The sequence below is a fragment of the Rhopalosiphum padi genome, chromosome 2 (genome assembly GCF_020882245.1).
Source record: "Rhopalosiphum padi isolate XX-2018 chromosome 2, ASM2088224v1, whole genome shotgun sequence".
In the NCBI taxonomy this organism is placed as follows: Eukaryota; Metazoa; Arthropoda; class Insecta; order Hemiptera; family Aphididae; genus Rhopalosiphum; species Rhopalosiphum padi.
The window spans coordinates 18457456-18476978 of NC_083598.1; the positions used below are offsets into that span (position 1 = coordinate 18457456).

The window sequence follows — 19523 nt, forward strand, 5'->3', positions numbered from 1 at the left end:
TAATAAAAATAAAATAAAAAATTATTGCTACCTGTATGACAGAAAAAAAAAATGTTCTATTTTTATAGAAGCACATGAAACTGTCTCTTTGTGAAAACTCATAGTAAATACTTTCATAAAAATTGAATTATCTTTAAAATGTTTTAAAATGCGTTTGGTTATTATCGATCTATGAATTCTGTGATTTTATGTTGCAAATTAAAAATATAAATAATTGCAATAACTAGTTTTAAATTGAACATTTAATTATACTGTATATTTAACTATCTTTAGTCATGATTCAAAAAATATATTTATAATTTACATTTAAAAACCATCGTAATATTATATGTATCTATATGTCAAGTTTTTTATACTTGAGTAAAACTTTACTCGAAAAATAAGGACAATAAATTTACCTTTGTTCAACGATTAACTCAATAATGATATATGCATGCAATATGTGTTTCTACTATAAGGTTGGTGTATTTATTTTTTTTTTTATCAAAACACAGGTTAGTACGTTAGAGGACTCTGGGGACAAAACGCGTTTGGAGTTCTAATTTAAATGGTCCGACATCCCTAAGGTTACAAAATAGATGAATAAATGCAGAAACCATATTCAAAAGATATGCCGGAGGTAACACTTTGAACAAAACACAAGAAAAAACATTGTCACATCGCAGAAAATATTTATTAACTAGTTAACATATACCTATGAGTGTTCTCTATGTTTATTTTACCGCAATAAACTTTTAAATCTGTGAAATGCATTGGATTTGTTACAAAAATAAATAAAATATATAATATTATATTGTGAAAACAAACATTAAAATAAAGTATCAACAAACAAATATTAATTGAAGTAATAAAATTCTATAATAAATAAACAGTATGTGAATTGCTTGATGAAATATGAAAAAAGCAATCATAAAATATTTTAATTTTAAAATGTGTTGTGTTTGAAAATTTGTCTTGGTACACTAAAAACAAATTATTATGATCTATTTTAATGCTACGCAAGTAGAAATATATACATGCAACCTATTAATTATTTAGTGTAGTTTAAATATTAAAATACATTTTGGCATAAACTTCTATTTGTAATATGTATGTAATTTAGGAATGTTCCTTATATATAAGACTTAATCAAATATTTAACTGAAACCCCCAAAAAAGTAATAATAACTCTATTTTCATTTTATATTTTTAACTTATCTCAGGATTGTATTTACAAATGTATACTTTTATATATTATTAAAAACAATAATTTATTTCATAATGCTATAATAGAATATTATGCATATTGCATATATAACTAGTATAAAACATTAAAAAAATAAGTCAAAACAAAAAAGTATAAGTAAAAATAAGATTTATACGATTTTCACATTTTTTTTTTCATCGTCCATGGAATCATAATTTCAATTTTATTTGTATTTTTTTTTCAATTTTTATTAAATATTTAAATATAAAATATAAATCTGTATATATAAAATATTACGAGATATTAATTAAAATTTAAATATGTAATTATATAATATCGTATAACTTTTATAATAGTTTCTCTTGCTTCTTGAATTTGAATGAGTAATGTTGTATTATTGGCAACTTTGTTTCATGAATAAGAAATAACTATATGAATATATAATAAATTCTTTAAATATAAGTTAGGTACCTACCTAACCACCTATTTAAATTTATTAAAAAGATAATATAATGGAATGAGATAATATTTTATAATTAGCTTTAACTTTTTATAAAAGTACCTTAATATTATAATGTGTGTAATTAAAAAAAAAATGTAGATATTTTAAGCAAAATATTATGTACAAATGTATACAGAATGCGGGTCAATTTTTTTTTTAACTATAATCGTACTGTTTCATATTAATAAAATAAAATAACTATATACTGCTTTTAAAAATATACTTTAATATAGATGTTCGTTTTATGTAAGATATTTTAGCCAGTTTTGAACAAAACGAAATGATTTTATAATAATGCGAATACTAATGAAATTTCTATAATCTAAAACTTTATAAACACAACGGAATGGTGTATATTATAAATTTGCATGGACTATCTAAACGTTGGCTCATATGTACGTCATTAACTCAAATACGTACGACGAACAATATAATACGTTAATATAAATCGAATGCTATGATATGAGAAAATAATAACAATTCGCACAGATATATTAAGTGCGCGTATATATAATACGAATAAGTATTCACAGAAACTTACGGTTGTTCTACGGTGTGCTGTCTGATGGTAGTATTAAGGTGTACGGGTGGTCGGACTGCCGCGGCAGCTGGTGGAAACCTTCTTTCCGCCGTTGTTAGACCGTAAATTTCGTCTTCTTCACGATCACTCAAACAACTAGATGGCTATGGCATACAAAAATAAAATAAAAAAATAAGATTAAAATATAGTAAAAAATAAATATAGAAACGAAAACTCCGCTGTATAGATTTTCGTAACACGTACGTGTAATCTTCACACCGGAACAGACAAAAGTTTCCCAATCAACGCTGAATAGAATGGACGGAGCCACCCTCATCATTCCTATTCCCCTTCACGTTACCCAACCAACACGCTTTACGTGCGCCGCAGTTTTCTCGACTCCTTTGAACGTCTCTCTAATCCCTAAGGGTCCCACTCACTTAACAACAACTGCACTTTAAAGAGACTAGTACGACTGATTGAAATGGTCGCTAGTTACTGATACATCTACGCATATAAATATAGACGCGCGCTAAGACAGTTTTCCTTTTATTCGTAAATCGACTTTGGTGCAAATCGGCGATTTGATTGGGTGTTTTCAATATCATAAAACTACAGCGAATGTATAAAATATAATATATTATGTTCAATAACATGAATAAGAACAATGATTCGAGTTCATATCACTAATTTCTATCAGACAGAATCGAATTGTATAATCATATAGTATAATGCAAAAAATACGTAAAACTTTTGATATCTATACTCTATAGTATGGTCTTTAAGACGCCAATTCATAGAAATTATAAGTATTTATAAAATAATTAAAGTGAAGAAATAATAGTTTCGATGATTCTGAATAGAATATGTATATAAAAGGATATTAGAGCACTACTTGTTTTCTCTCTTTCTACGAGCCATACACACCAAACAAAGTAGTCATGCAAAACCTTTCTATTTATGACTTTTAAATTATATTATAGTAAAATCATCCTTTAAAGAAATTATAAAAATATTTTTTATTATGTTTAAATTCTCTCTCTCAAAAAAAAAAAAAAAATTGATTTGTTTATATAATTAAAAATGTATTATTATTTTTAAATTTAAATAAAGTAAACTAATTTATCAACCCCTAACAAATAGTATTTTCTATAATTTTTGTAATAACTAATTTTACTCCGGAAAAACTAAACAATCATCAAAAAAATATTTTGCTTGAATACGTTTTGCAACTATTTTACGCATATAGGTTAGAAATAGAAAATAAATAATGCACTGACAATATATTAAGTTTTAGAATAAATTATACAAATAAATTTAAAGATGGTTTTATTTTTTAATTTTAGCAAACGAAATGCATAATTGAGTACAATACTATGTAATGCTACGAATACAAATACAAAAATATTAACAATAATAATAAACCTAACCGATATTCAGGAATAATAATCCTATACTATTTCTGTCAAAACTGAAAACATTTACATATATAATAAATTATAAGGTATTGATCGTGATAGAAATGGCTTTAAAAATTAAAATGAGGATATAATATTAAAATAAAACACACTTATAATGTGTATTTTATAAATATTATTTAGAGTTTAATATTAGGTTTAGAATAAAACAAGGAATAGGTAATAATATAAAAACACAATTTAAGTACGTAAATCATTTAACTAGTATAAAATATATAGAATGAAAATTGTGATTTTGAATACTCACAGAGTATTTTCCGGGCGCGTACAGGTGATGCGAGTACGGATTTCCGACCATGTTGCACGGAGACCTGGAAGGCGACGAGGGTGCTAACAACGTGATTCGGGGAGATAATTCAGCCCACTCGGTAGCCCTAAGTTCGTCCAGATACTCCAGAATATCCCGATAATGGGTGTTGTACAGATCCGCATACCGGGACGCTAAGCCTTCCAAATAGCCTCGTTCACCGTTCTGTAATCATAATAATATTATATTAAAAAAAATATGTATTTAATGAAATGAAAGAAAAACTCATTAAAACGGAAACCGTGACGGGCGACCCGGGGTGAATGTTCTCTTATGTACATGGAAGAGGGTCGTATATAAACTGGTAAGCGTAGATAAATTTGCCCTCCTCGTACACTCGGCACACACGCCACATATTTGAATTAAACGAACCAGACAGAGATTTCCAATCCTGCTGCAGTGAAGTCTGAATAGGGCCCAAAACTCATTTTCTGGGTATTATTTATTTTTCAGCATCATTCGCCAGAAGAGGGCTCCAATAACTGTCAAACCCCGTTAAAAATCACGATTTTCGGCAGGACTCGCCATAGAAGAAGTAGAGACGATAAAACAATAGTATAACGAAAGCGATTTATTAGTCGGTCCAGCTATATTAAATTCATCGTTTTTTTCCGTATGATTTACGACTAAGCGTTTCATTCAAATGCGAAAAAATAAAAAATAAAACTTTATCGTAGAATATAATATATTTTTATAACTTATTATTGGGTGTTTTATACGCGTGAAGTATGAAATAAATCGACAAAAAAAATATTATGTGTCACTATGCCCCTCAGTAAGGTAGTTCGGCTACAAAACTGAATCCAATTCTCCTAACATCTCAATGTATCATATGTCGAGAATGCGATCTACCTACGAAAATATCACATTCGTATAACCAGATTCACTAAAGTATTATTCTGTTAAAATATTTTTATTTAGAAGTCGACCATTTGTAAAGTTGTTCAAAAAAAAAAAATAAAAGCCATCTGCATTGACAACGTCGTATTCAATATCAATCTTAAAATAATTTTAATTAATTAGTTATAATAAAAGAATGCTATCTAATAATAAACAATTAATTTAATATTTTTCTTATAAATTGTATACGTTGAGGGTCAAAATTATCATTTTAATAATCACCTAACATTGTTCGTTGGCTCAAAGAAAAAATAAAACGAAGGGGCAGTACGTTTTAGTAAAAATAAAATACACACACTTGTTTATAGATGAGATTTGTTAATTTGATAATAACCAAATAATGAATTATGGATTTGATACACATATAATTTATGAAAAATTCTATTATATTGTTATCAAAATTATTAACAAAATATTTTTTACGTAATTAGTTTACAAGTTTTTATAGTATTTATTTTTTTTAATAATAGATACCTATGATAATTGTCTCATTTATATTAATCGATTTCAATAAACACAAATCATGTAACAATATCATCAAATTGTTTAACCACAAAATGCTTGCAAAATCTAAAACATTTATTTGACGTTATTCTATACTTTGATTACAATAATATAGTTAATGTATAGGATACACGGGGATCCCCTTTTAAAGATACAAGGTTAACACAGTTAAGTTAAAGAAAAACAAAAATTTTGAAGCAGTTATTATATGGATATACGAATTAAAATAATATTTACATATTAAGTGTACATTTTGTAAACGATGAAAAAATAAAATGATGTAATAAATTATTTTATTTATAATATTGTTTGTAGTAATCCTGTGGGATATAACTTGTACAAAATATTATTTAAATACAATAATTACATACAAGTGTATCGACATTTAATATTTATACATACAACCATATATTATATAAGTGAAGGAATGATTATTTTAATGTAAAATACTCAGTTTTTTATATTTTTAACACTGATTTTGAGTATTTGAGTACCTATACAACTAGTCTTATTATTTATTATGTTTTAACATTATATTTGCACAAAAACTTAAATAAAAAATTGGTTTAATATATAATATATTTTTCTAAATGAAACTTGAGTATATTCTTAATTCCTGGTCTTAAATTTCCATTTATAAAAATAAACTATTAAACCTATGATAGTTTATACTTATAAGTACATACATTTAAGACCCTGAACATGTGGAGAAGTACAACTAAAAATCACTACATATTGAAATTTCAAAAAATAAGTAAGTATTTGATATATAATTTTTATATGTGAAAATGTAGTTTCGATTTTTAAATTTATAAAAATATATAAAAATTAAAATGAAATGAGTGCTGAGCGTACAAACATTAAAAATATCACTGATAAAATATAAAGCTTAACACAAATAAAAATGTGTATAATATGGACATCTATGGAATGGGAATTCGGTGTTTTTACAAACAATTTTAAGTTTATACTATATATACTCGTAGGTGCAGCAATTCAATAATATTATATATGTTAACAAATATAGAGCGATGTCTTAAATAGTGAGTATCTACCATCGTCGTAATATATATACGCATCAGAAAAGTAGAAACCCATTTGTTTATGTTTGATTAACTCTTGTGGTTATGTAAACTTTGCAAGAATTGTAGCAAAGTTTAAAGGTAAGCCACGACGATAGCGCGTCCGCCATTTATCCGTCCGTCAATACTTTAGACTTAACGTCAACGAGTAATCCCCGCAGAGAATATAGAACGCGCTATCTGCTTGTAACCGGCAAAGGTCATTTTGAGGGTAGGAAAGTATATCCGGTTATTATTGTCGGGAGGGATACGCACGTAGGTAGTGCGGTACGAGCTGAAGCAAGAGGGTTACGATTATTATTATTATTCGTCAGCAACAAAAACGAATAAGGGTAAGGTGGGCGAGGGATACGTAAGATATACGTCGTTGAGGCTGCCGGCGTCACTAAAATGGAAAAAATGACTTTCGACCCGACGTCTACGTGAAAAATTTCCGTTTATAATGTTCTGCCAAGACGTCAATTTTTCATGCGCCAAAACCTACAGGACAGACGTATGAGAGGGGTGGGTGTGGGAGAAAAAAGTTCAAAAGCTCGAATGATTATCCCCGGTAAAAATTGTACACCCTCGAGGTTATGTTTTCTAATACCTTCGCGACCCGTACCACCCGTCCGCTTGCTCAACAACAATCGTTGCCACAGCTAACAACTCTTATCGTTGATCTCATTTTATTTGCGGTGGGCAAAAAAAAAACAATACCGTATACTAACAGCTTTAGATAGAAGTTCCTTCTCGCAAGTCGATATTTTGTATAGTCGATCTTACAATGTCACAACAGTCCATTTTAATAGATATGTGATCATAGTCTTTCATATGAAATACATAATACGCAATTTTATTGCCATTTGGCTTATGTATATTGTATTTTAATACCATTCGTGAGCATCAACACACACACACACAACTAGCCACTGCAAATTTAAAACTAGATTAAATATACAACAAAAACTTCCCTCAATGTTGAAAAATAAAGCAGTGACACACGAAATAAACCATAAACATCATCGTCAAACAATTCATTCCTAGCTCAGCTCAGAATCTGAAAAGCCTAACGTTTTTAATTAAAACACATTCTATACAATGATAAAATATTTATGGGAAAGAAAAAATAACTATAATACGATTTCTCCCACCTAACATTTTTACCTGCAAAAAAACGCAAAACGATATTGCTTCATGAAATAAAGAAATAATCCTTTTAACAATTTTATAATACAGTATTTAAAAATATTAATACATGACAAGATAAACATTTGTGCTTTCACTTTATGTATAATAAAAAGATTACAATTTTCGAAACCAATATCCTATAAGCATTGATTAGATATACATATATTTAATCAATTCTATAAGCTATAACGTAAGCATATAACAATAACCAAGTATTTAATATAAACTAAGTATACTCGTATTTACGTATATTTACATTTTTAAAGAGTTTATTGAGAGTACTAATATCATAATATAAAACAATTTTCAATAATTTACTTTCATTGTCAGTACTGAGCCTGTAAAATTGGGAAAGAAAATTGTTTAAAAGACCAACGCCTATTTTCATGGTGCGCAAATGCGTTGTGTTTTTTCATATAAAAAGGTAGACAGAATCGTGTTGCAGCAAGAAAAATGAATCATAAAACAAAATGGTTATTACATTGATTACATATTATATTGAAACTATTATTTAAATAAATAGTAAGTTCAAATTGTTCAATAGTTCAATACTGTTAATTGTTATTATTAGGATGAATTACATTAAGAAAAAGAGTAAGAAACCAATTAAATAGGTACTTTCGGATTATTTTTTTTTAATTTTAATAAATACATTAAAATACAATTTCAAATTAGAGTAAAAACTAAATAAATACTACGACAAACAAGAAAGTAATACTTAGTATATACTTTTAAATTAAGATTAAAAAATGTTTTTAGTAAAATATTTCCATTCAACATTTTTCGGTAAAAGTTTACGTTGTTACAATGAATAATAAACAGAAGATTTCAGTTTTTTACATTAAAAATTTAACTGAAGTTATGTACAAATATTATATAAATAACAAATAACTATTGTTGTATATTATGTTAGTAATACGTAAGTTATATATTCGTAGTGTTATTTTTTCTAAAGTTTACTAAATACAAGTAAATTACTACTAATATTATGTTCTATACAGTATTTAATTATTAACAATTGAACTAAAAGTATTATCGATGATAGGTACATGAATCATAAAGTGAAAAACTATTAAATCAGCATTAGTTATATAACAAACAAAATTACTGCAATTTTATTTCATATTTTTATGGTACATCGTAACATTGAAGAATGTAAAATATCATTAGAAAGATTTACGTCAACATATAGCGTAGGTAGTAGGTTATAGGTACAAACAATTATTATCACTATTCACTAGATTAACATATTTCAACTAAGAAATAAAAATTGTACTAAATATTAAAAAAACCGTTCCTATCTCGACGTTTTGAAAAGTTTCAACTTAAAAAAAAGTGACGCTGTAATGCTGTATTTCGGTATTTGATATGTAAATTTAAATGAGCATGCTGGTTTGTGCTGAAATTATATATTTTACTTTAAAGTTCAAAATATTATGTTATTAAAATGTATGGTTTATGAAGATCAATGAAATTATAGATGTAAAGTATAAAAATTATTTTACTTACTAAAAAAATTTATCAATTGTAGTACTTTTTTTTTTTTACGATCAAATATATTATAAATTTAGTTAATGACATTGACTATAAACTATACATGTATGAATTCCATATAGGTTACTTATTTTTGCGTATCACGAAGAAGTGTGCTTTAAGTTAAAAGAAATATAAGTTTAACCAACATCTAAAAACAAAAAAAAATCACAATTCTTTATTTTTTTCCATTGTTCATATGCTATTACTTTTAAAGTTATAATTTTACTTTACTGTAAAATAAATATTAAAATTACTATGAAGATGACAAGTAATGGTTGTCCATATCTTGAACTTAATGAGTGAAAATGTACCTTAGCAAAAAAAACTAGCTTGGGTTGATTACATGGAAAATTAATTTGCCGTGTTGCATGCATAAAGATATAAAAATATAAAGATATATAGATATAACAACGTTGTAAGGGCATAATTTTAAATTATGATGAGCTGTATATATTAATATTATTAAAAATAATAATAAAAAGAATGAAAACTATTAATCAAGTAAAAAAAATATTCTTAATAATATAATTATTATAGTTACCTCAGCACAATTTTAAATTTAAAGTAAAAACGTCAGAAAAATACTTTTTTCAATCAATCAAGAATACGCAAGAATTTTTGAATGATAAATAGTCTCCTACCAAAGCCGTATATAATATAAATGGCTGTGGCTTAGTATTTTACTTCGACTGTAAAGTAAAAATATAGTATTTCACCATTTAATAATGTTAACGCAATGACTAATGTTATTTTATTTCTTTTATATCCGTGGGAGAATTGAGAACAAAAAAAAATGTCTGAAAGCTCTAAACCAAGCGCAGCATATTGTACCTATTAACAAACAACAACAAAAATAAACATAAATCCGTACTGTTTCCGGAAAAATAAGACCCTTACTTGAGGAAGAATGGGAAGGAGTAAGGAAGGGACCCCGTTGAAATTAAGTGGATATTTTCAGTCTGGCGGCAATAAACGGCGTCGGCGGCGACTTCCAACTCACAGTCATCAGCAAAAAAGTTTTTAGGAGCCCGTAGTTCGGACCGGGGTTTATCCACCGCTCGTCGCCGATATTAACTTGAATTTCAGTCTATGTATATGTATATATAGAGAGAAAAAGACAGAGAAACAAGGTCGGAACAAGAACCCCATTAAAAGTTGTAATAACACCCGCGCCAAATAACAAAGCTGTACCATGTTTAGTTTAGATACGTCGTTCGTTTGCTCTATTCTTAATATCATAAAAAAATGTATGTGCAATAAAAAACAATAAACACGAATAAAACCTGAAAGTCTCCGAATAAATTTAATAACGATACTATTTCATTTATCACGACATTTTTCATAATTTTAACTGTTTTTAATGGTGTTTTAGTTAAATACAAATATTGTATAGATAGTTGATAATTGAATTAGTATTGATGATACCGTGGCTAATATACAGCAATAAATTATTTGAAATAAACTTTCAATATTACATTTTTAACTTTGAAGTTGCTATTTTTATTATGAGCTATTTTAAATATTAATGACTATTTACTTAATACTAAAAACTATTTAAATAATTTAAGGAGCGGACACACCAACATTTGTTTTTTCTGTCTAAAGATTACGACTCTGATAAGTTTAGGACAAAGGCACCTGTTATATATTTTATATAAAGAAGAATATTTCTTGCGCATTGATAGGATAGATTTTTAAAATATTCATTTTTAGTAAATATAAGCATACTTTAATTTAAAATAATTAAATTATTTTTAACTATTAATAACTTATTCAAAAATGTAAATATTAAAATCTATCTGGCCAATGCACAGGAAATATTTTTTTTTATAAAATATATGATAGGTACCTTTTTCTCTAAACTAAACCAGAGAGTCATAATCGTAGAAATACAGAATATATATTTATCCCTATATTATATAGGTAGAAAATAAACAGAGAAAACAAATTTTGGTGTAGCAATCCCTTAAATAGGTATAGTTATACTAAATACATAACTTAAATATGTATTTATTATAAAAATATATTCTTTTAAGTAAATAATATAATACAATTATATTCATAGTTCAAATGTAAAAATATCTTAACTAAATTTAAAATATATTTAACCAGTATTTAGGGACCATTATAGTATTTATTTTCAAATAAAAACATAATGGAATACGAGTTTTAATGGTGTGGTATCGATAATTAATGTAATAATTGTCAACTGAAAAGGTTATAGATATTATATATATTGTAAATAATACTTATTATACAAAACACTAACAGTAAAAATAATCGCAATGGTTTTGTTATGTTTGTTATAGAAATGCAGAAAATATAATAATATTTATATGATCGGGTAAAACGTCTTAAAATGCAGTATCGTGGACTATGCGGTCAAGTGGCGTGGCCGCCCTTTCCTTTTGTATCCGGATAATGAAACGTAGTAGAGCTCTTGGATTTTCATTAGAGAAAAAAAATCTCTTAGTCTTTTGAAAAACTCAGAAACACGAGTGGATTTATCTGTGAAATCTGACGAAGTACTTACCTACTGTGGTGAAAAAAAAGATGAAAAAAATTGTTCACTGTGCCATTGCTGCAGCATTCGCTCAAACCATATCAGTTTTTTTTAAATAAAATATTTACTTTCGAGCTTTCTTACATTTTGAGGTCAATTACCTATATAATATACAATATATTAATTAACATAAATTATTAGACAATAATATTTAATTGGAAATAATTTTTATTACTGAAGTTATTCTATATTAAATAAATTTAAGTAGAGAAAAAAAATTAAATTAAAAAATAGACGTTTTTCACTAATATGGCTTGAGCTATTTATACTTTAAATCAATGCTAATAATCGGATTCAAAGAAAAATTTCAAGTGGTTATAATGGTTTATAAGAAAATGCTTACATTATTTTATCATCGTTTTAAATTTTTATTCACTATTTTTTCGAAATCGACTGATAAATTAAATAAATGATTTCTCTTAAGTTACCATCTGTGTTCAATTTAAAATCTATTCAGATTTACTGCATACAACTTTTTTTATAGCTTTTTTACTAGGTATCCAAAAAAGATGTGTATGGAACATAATAGACATTGTGAATATACTTAAGGTAATTTAAGTGTATATAAATAAACGATAAAAGTCCCAATAAAAAGAATATACTTAGGAGGTCAGTTTTATATTACTGAACGAGATTTTACTTTTCAAACCATAGAAACGCCATTTTCGTGTTAATCTAGACAAAAAAAACCATAAAGGGGAGTATAAAGACGATATCGTTTTTCAAGTTGACAAATTTGATTCATGACTAGAAGAACAATCTAAAATTTAGTATAAGGGAGGACATATCACATGTTTATAAATCGGGTTGCCGTCCGACAGGTCACGTACCGTAGTAAATTTTTCCGCGCTACTGATATTTTGGTTTTATCACTGGACACCTTAGTCGCAAGAACTATGCACCCATACATTATTTTTCGAGACAAAAATAATAAATGACTGAAATTTGGTGGTTATACGAGATATACTGCATGTGATTCTTATTGAATTCACTCATATTATAGTAACATAGCATTCAGTGAAACATTACATTTCCAATTGAATATATCTGTCATAAAATAGCTAGTTTACCAGAATTTTAATAACATTTTAATTTGATCTAATCATAAAGTATTAAAAAAAAAAAGATAGAAACATAAAAATAAATCTTTATAACATCTTGGCCCAAAGGGAATAAAGTAGGTACAGACATCGATTGTAATTATATAAATTCTACACACTCTTTGTTTAATTTAATTGAATAACTTTATTACAAGATTATTCACTAGTGACTGCACCAGATGACTGGTCTTTTAATAATAATTTAAAAACTATAACAAAAAGACAATGTAACATACATGTATTAAACATATTGCAGCAGCATATACCAGTTCAAAATTATTTAAACACTCAAACTTAAAATACCTTGGTTCATTTAAATATTATATAGAATATTAATACCAATGACCTCATCACAAAATTAAAGCATTAGACTACAGTAATAAAATTAATAGATATACACTATAAACAAAATATACCCTCATCCTAAATTTTGTTTAAGCGACTATTAGAATATTTACAAAATAAAAATGAAAAATAAAAACCCATTATCGAATTTCTCAATATTGAACATTTATAAATTTATCAGTTTGTGGCTTAGGAATGCATCATAGACGCCATTAATACTTTAAAGCGTGCTCCGCACCATTTTTATCCCTCCGGAAGACCTTTTTTTTTAAATTGAAAGGGCTTTGTACCGCAGAAAACCTTTATACAATAAATCAGAGAGCAATGGAAAATCCCTTTTACGATTCCCCAGCGACAAAAAATAGAAAAAATACCAAAGAACACTTCAAAAAAAAAAACCTCGAGAACTGTGGGCTATCTAAAGCACGTATTTTTGGTTCTTCACGTGTCATGTTCATGAAACGTTTAACAGTTTTAGCTTTGTATCTTAACTTTGCTATCAAAAGTACAATATAACATGAACAATTATAAGATATAACCATGATACTATTGATTATTTTTACTGTAGTTCCTTAAATATTTTAATAATTGTTTTTAGATAATGATCAAAATAATTAAAATAATTAAGTGACTCAAATTATATTATTAGCTTATAAATCAAACACAAATAATAAACAATCAGTAGAATATTTAAAAAAAATAGTATAAAAATATAATTGTTGTTCTTGTATTTAATTTTTGTCTTTTTTAAACTAAGTTATAAGTTTATAATAATATAATGTGATTGTTTACAATATAGATATTTAGATAGGAGTTGAATTAAATTTATAAAATAACTTTCAAAATACTGCAGGGAAGATCTGGTAGGTATGAAAAAAATACGATTAAAATAAAAATGGCTAAAAGCATTTTATGGTTATTATTATTATAATTTTCCTGTACGTTTTTATAGCTTCTCGTATAAAGTTTTATGAAGTAATTTGGAGAAATTTAAATAGAAACAGAGCTTTAAATGACAAAGAATATTTTTCAATATTTTTGTTAATAGTTTTTTTTTTTTTTTTTTAATGAATATAATTAAATAAGAATACCTATATTAAACATGGTTAATAAAAAAAAAAATAATAATAATAACAGTTAAATACTATTTTTTGTAATTTAAGAGAAACTATAATTAGGTACATGTAGTATACAATATATAGATAGATTTGACAAAATAGTTTTAACCTCGTTCTAAAAATATATTATACATGCACACGTTTCATTTTGATTTTGTTTAGAAAGGAGGTGGAAATCTGTTGACACAATTGTTCTGAACTTTGTGAAGATTGTGTAATCAAGTTTGAAGACTTGTCGGTGATGGCAGCAGTATAAAGTTGAAGGGACAAGCACAAGTGGATATAACGAAGTTAAATCGAACAAGGCGACGACTATGGATCGGGGAAATTTTAAAGGAGAATGTTTTTAAACTAATAAATAAGTGAACCAAAACTAGGGTGAATTGAAGGGATGGCCAATGGTAAAGAAGGGCGAGAAGAAGAAAAAGTCTAGCTTGCAGCTAATGGACGACAGGCAAGTAACAAAAAGAAAGTTACTCCATCGCATTTGAATTAGCCAATCGGTGGGTAGATCATGTCAAAGAATTCTCGGTATAACGACAAAGACGGTGTTAGGTGTGGGTGGACCATGTCAGTGGTTCGTGATCGGTTTCCATAATGTTTATAGATTCGATACAATGCTGAAGATAATTGCAAAATATATTAATAATACGAGTACTGTTATCCAGTGGTTACTGGTTATATACTATTGCTCGCTAATACTGAATTGTAGTTATAACTTTCTTACAACCACCACTATTATCCTCATTTTAGTGATAATAATCCTTTAACATATAGTGATACAAATAGCTTAAATATACCTAAAATTTAAAAAAAATTCACAGTCTGTTAAAATTGAAGTTGAACAATTTAAAATTGTATGATTAAACTAACAAAAACATAATACTTTAAAAAGTTACATTATAAATGTATGTATAATTTAAAAACAAAGATAATATTTTTACATTTCAAAAATGACTTTCGAAGTTTAATTATAAATATTTAAAAAAAAACATAAATATAAATACATTAACTGATATTTCTTTAATATGTTCGACGGTAGATTTTATATTACAATTAAGAAAGAAACTATGGAGAAAGTCAAAAAATTACACATATATGAGAATGATTTACCATTCTTTTTATCTAATAAAATATGAAAAAGATATAAGAGAAAAAATATGATTATTTTTTTTAACCCCATTAAAATTTTAGAATCTAATATCAAATAAAGACATTACTCAAGATAATTAGTATATCGACTGGAACAATTTGACACTTTATTAAAAATGTTGATTTCAAACAAAATTTAATATATAATTCAAACATTGAACATTTTATTAAAGGTTATATGTTAAAAATTTAAAATGTTATGTATCAAATATACAAAAATATTTTATTCGTATTTAATTAAATGTAAAATTCATATACTTATACCAGTATGTACCCTCGTACGTACCTATAATTATTAACACAACAAAATATCTATGAGTTTATAAAAGTATGTTGTACGCGTTCAAAGATGCATGTTATTTAATTCATTATATTCAACTTAAACTATGAATACCCATAATATATTTTTTCAACTAGATGTAGATTGAGAAATATACTGTTTCCATTCGTCGTTTAACCAATTTAATATAATTTAAATTTAAATCAGATTCGTGATATTTTTTAATATTAAAAATTATTTATTACTGAGTAGAGTATATGAGATAAAAGTATAATAAAACAGATAATATATAAAATTAAAATTGTATGTAATTTAACAACATAAAAAAAAACTTTATAAAGTTTTTAATACGATATGTAATATTTCACACAGATAATATTCTACTGAATATTTGTTACATAATTATTTTAATTTAATATTATTATATGATCATTGAAAAAATAAAATTTTACTATAAAAACATTAAAAACCTTCTATATTTCTAAATTAGTATATTTATATTATGATGACATTATAACCATTTGAGATTCAGAAACACTGGCTATTTATTATTATTATAATAACCTAACTCATTAGTACTCATTCAAAATACAATTAGTATACGCGCGTTGATAGAATACTGTTTGTAAATTTTTATGCCATAATAAAAACATATTAAATGAGTTATTTTCTAAGCATGCAATTTAAAAAACTTACAGATTTCAAAAAACAAAATATAAAAATAATTTATCAGTGAGCATATAAATCATTTTAATAAATCTATTTTATTTTTAACGGGTATTAATACTATATAAATGTATTATTGTTTTTAAATCATTGCAATATCAAATCAAATTTATTATGAAATCGAAAACATCAGTGTACATTACCTGTATATATAGGTAAATAATATATACATAACCTAACGTATTCTATGATAATAAACAATACCAACCAACCTTTTATTTTTATTATTATTATTTAACAGTTTTGGGAACAACTTGGTGGCTGTCTGACGACGACACGTTTGTATAATTTACACAAGTCATTTATCACCAAGACCATCGCCGTGAACCCCACATTAATTTTTCTACTATACCTCTACACTACACATACATACGCTATCATCGTCGTGTAATCCGCCTACTTTATAGACACTCATTGTTACTTCGGCTCTTTAAAATGTCCACACACGCACATATTTCCATTGTTGGGTTACGCGCAGTTTTAATACGGTCCTCCCCTTGATATTCAACGGTTGGAGAGATAAAACGACACTGCCACTGTTATCGTAACGACGTTTGAACAAACGACTTCTAATTTTTCGAAAAACAACTCTCCTACCCCCTCTCCCACTACCAACGAAATCTCATTCAAAGCGCATGATCTATATATATTATACACACACACACACACACATATATATATTGTATATATGCGGAAAAAGTTTTTGACCTTAAAATTGAATAACAAGCATTGTACATTTCGATTATGCCTATATACTTTACTACTGCTGCTGCCCGTATAGCCACTGCAGTAGCATGTAAGCACATGTACATGTAAGCAACTAGCCGACCTTAGGGATTAATTTTTCAGCTATAATCACTCTCTTGCCCCTTAATGTCATCGAGCGCTGCCGTCGACTGAATAATTGATCTTGCAGACGAATTTGAATGTAAACAAGACGTGAAAAAATTTTGTCATTGTTTTTTTTTATTCAGTTATTTTTCTTTTAACGCATAATATAACGTAGCGGTTTACAGTTTAAGTAGTCAAAAAACCGACATTATATAATAACAATGCCAGAGGGAAATATGGTTTTTGTCTTGTATTATTGTTATGAAAAATGAGCAGGTGCACTCCAGATCCCACATAAAATATTATTTCTTACATGTAGCCTGTGTGATGCTGATGTGCTTTTATCATTATATAGCAAATAGTGAGTAAAACAAACGCATTTTATTACAGCAATATAGGAGATATTCATACTGCATTTAACTTATTTCATAATATTCTCGTGTCTATATGACTATACTCCAGAACAACACCCGAGATATTTTTGCTGTAGAAATACGTCAATAATGGTAACGGTTTTTCTAGAAAATGAGAGAAGAAACACAAAACCGGAAATATTTCATGGTTCAATAAAGTGGATGCACAAAAAAAGCAATTCAAAATGGATAAATGTATTCCATCGAACCGTTGAGCAGTTAAAAAGATCTTTACACCGTCGAATGAACCACAAAAACATTTTTTTTCAATGTTGCCCAAAAACCTTAAACAATTTAACCCTAAAATTTTATTGAAATCGAGTAAGAACTGAGAAACGAAACAATATTTTTTAGATACAGATAAACCTTTTGAAAATAATTATGTATGAGGTAAAAATGTACACTGCTTTATTTATACTTGGACGCCATTATTTGATTTTTCTCGAACAAATGAACAATAATAATACTGTTGTATAAGATTTCAGTACGTAACAACATTTTAAATAATCTGATTATTTTAAATAACCTATACCTATTTAATATGACAAATAAATCTATTTGTTTAACAATGAGGATTTTTTTAGTTTTATATTAATCACTTTATCGGGTTTCAGGCAGAAAGAAAGTACCAAAAGTTTCATTAACTAAGGATCTTAAATTCGACTTGGACGTTAATTAAAATAAGTTTTGGAATATGCTTTAATTTTACTGAAAATTACACGGGACCTCCAGAATATTATAACCTTGCAAAAATCTGTATATATTGGATTCCTGCAGGGATGCCATCACCTTGTATTATTTCACAACTATTTAATAATTCTTGAACATTGAAATTTCAACAAAAATTATCTTAGTATAATATAACCATGTATTTATTCTTGAACGCTCGTTTCATATTATTGTTACCTATTATAATAAGCGTATACTATGACATGGCAATTTGTATTATTATAAAATAAAAACAATCAAAAATGTTTTAATTTAAAATAATAATGGACAGAATATATGTACACCGAAATACTCAGCAGCAATTATAACTAAAAAGTAAATTCTAGATAAACAATATTATGTAAATAACAATAAACATATGTGTCACTGTCACAACAATATCGGGAACTGAGAATTAATGTCCAAATCATATAAAGCGTATATATTATGCTCATTACGGAAAGAAACTAATAATTGTTGGAGAGTAAAAGAATGATCCACAGAGTTAAAAAATTTAGTTAGCATTCCAAATTCATTCGGAATGGAGTAAACGATAAAACAAACGCCAACACAGCCTAGTGCAGTGTTACTCAACCTTAGGCCCCAGTGGATGGTGAGCGTTTGCACACGTGTTTTGTGTGTATATGAATGTAAGTAGGGGGAGGGGTTTAGCACAGCGCCAAATTTCCCCAGAGAAGTGGACCGACACGACGGTAGTGTTCTAGCGTTCATTTTATTCTTTGCAGCGGGTACAACCATGTCGCTCTCGCTGTTTGAAACACCATTAAAATAATCTCTTCTCTCTTTTGTACCGGGGCATTGTTCTATCAGTCGTAAATTCTCTCACGGTGGTAAGGTATAGTGGAGATGTGAGTATACGGACAAGCATAAAGAAGCGCGGACAGACGGACATTCGAAAATAGTTGTGTCAACCTATCAACCTGTTTGTATATACATGTATATATATTTATGTATGTTCATGCGTGTGTAAGAGAGAGTAAATTTTGAGGGAAAGGAAACCCGCGCGCGATGTTATTTATGTTTTTGGCCGACTTATCCTGTTTAATAAATTAACGGTCCGGACTTCCAGGATAACACAAGC

General features: G+C 27.2%; 1 protein-coding gene across 1 annotated transcript in view; it reads right to left on the reverse strand.

Moving 5' to 3' along the window:
* The window catches only part of LOC132919636 (uncharacterized), a 71294-nt gene that overhangs the window by 37438 nt on the left and 14333 nt on the right, over nt 1-19523 (reverse strand). The window contains exons 2-3 of the mRNA XM_060981371.1: nt 3934-4158; nt 2230-2372 (exon numbers count right to left, since the gene is read on the reverse strand). Coding sequence (XP_060837354.1) covers nt 2230-2372; nt 3934-4158 — 368 coding nt within the window. The remainder of the gene's footprint in view (nt 1-2229; nt 2373-3933; nt 4159-19523) is intronic.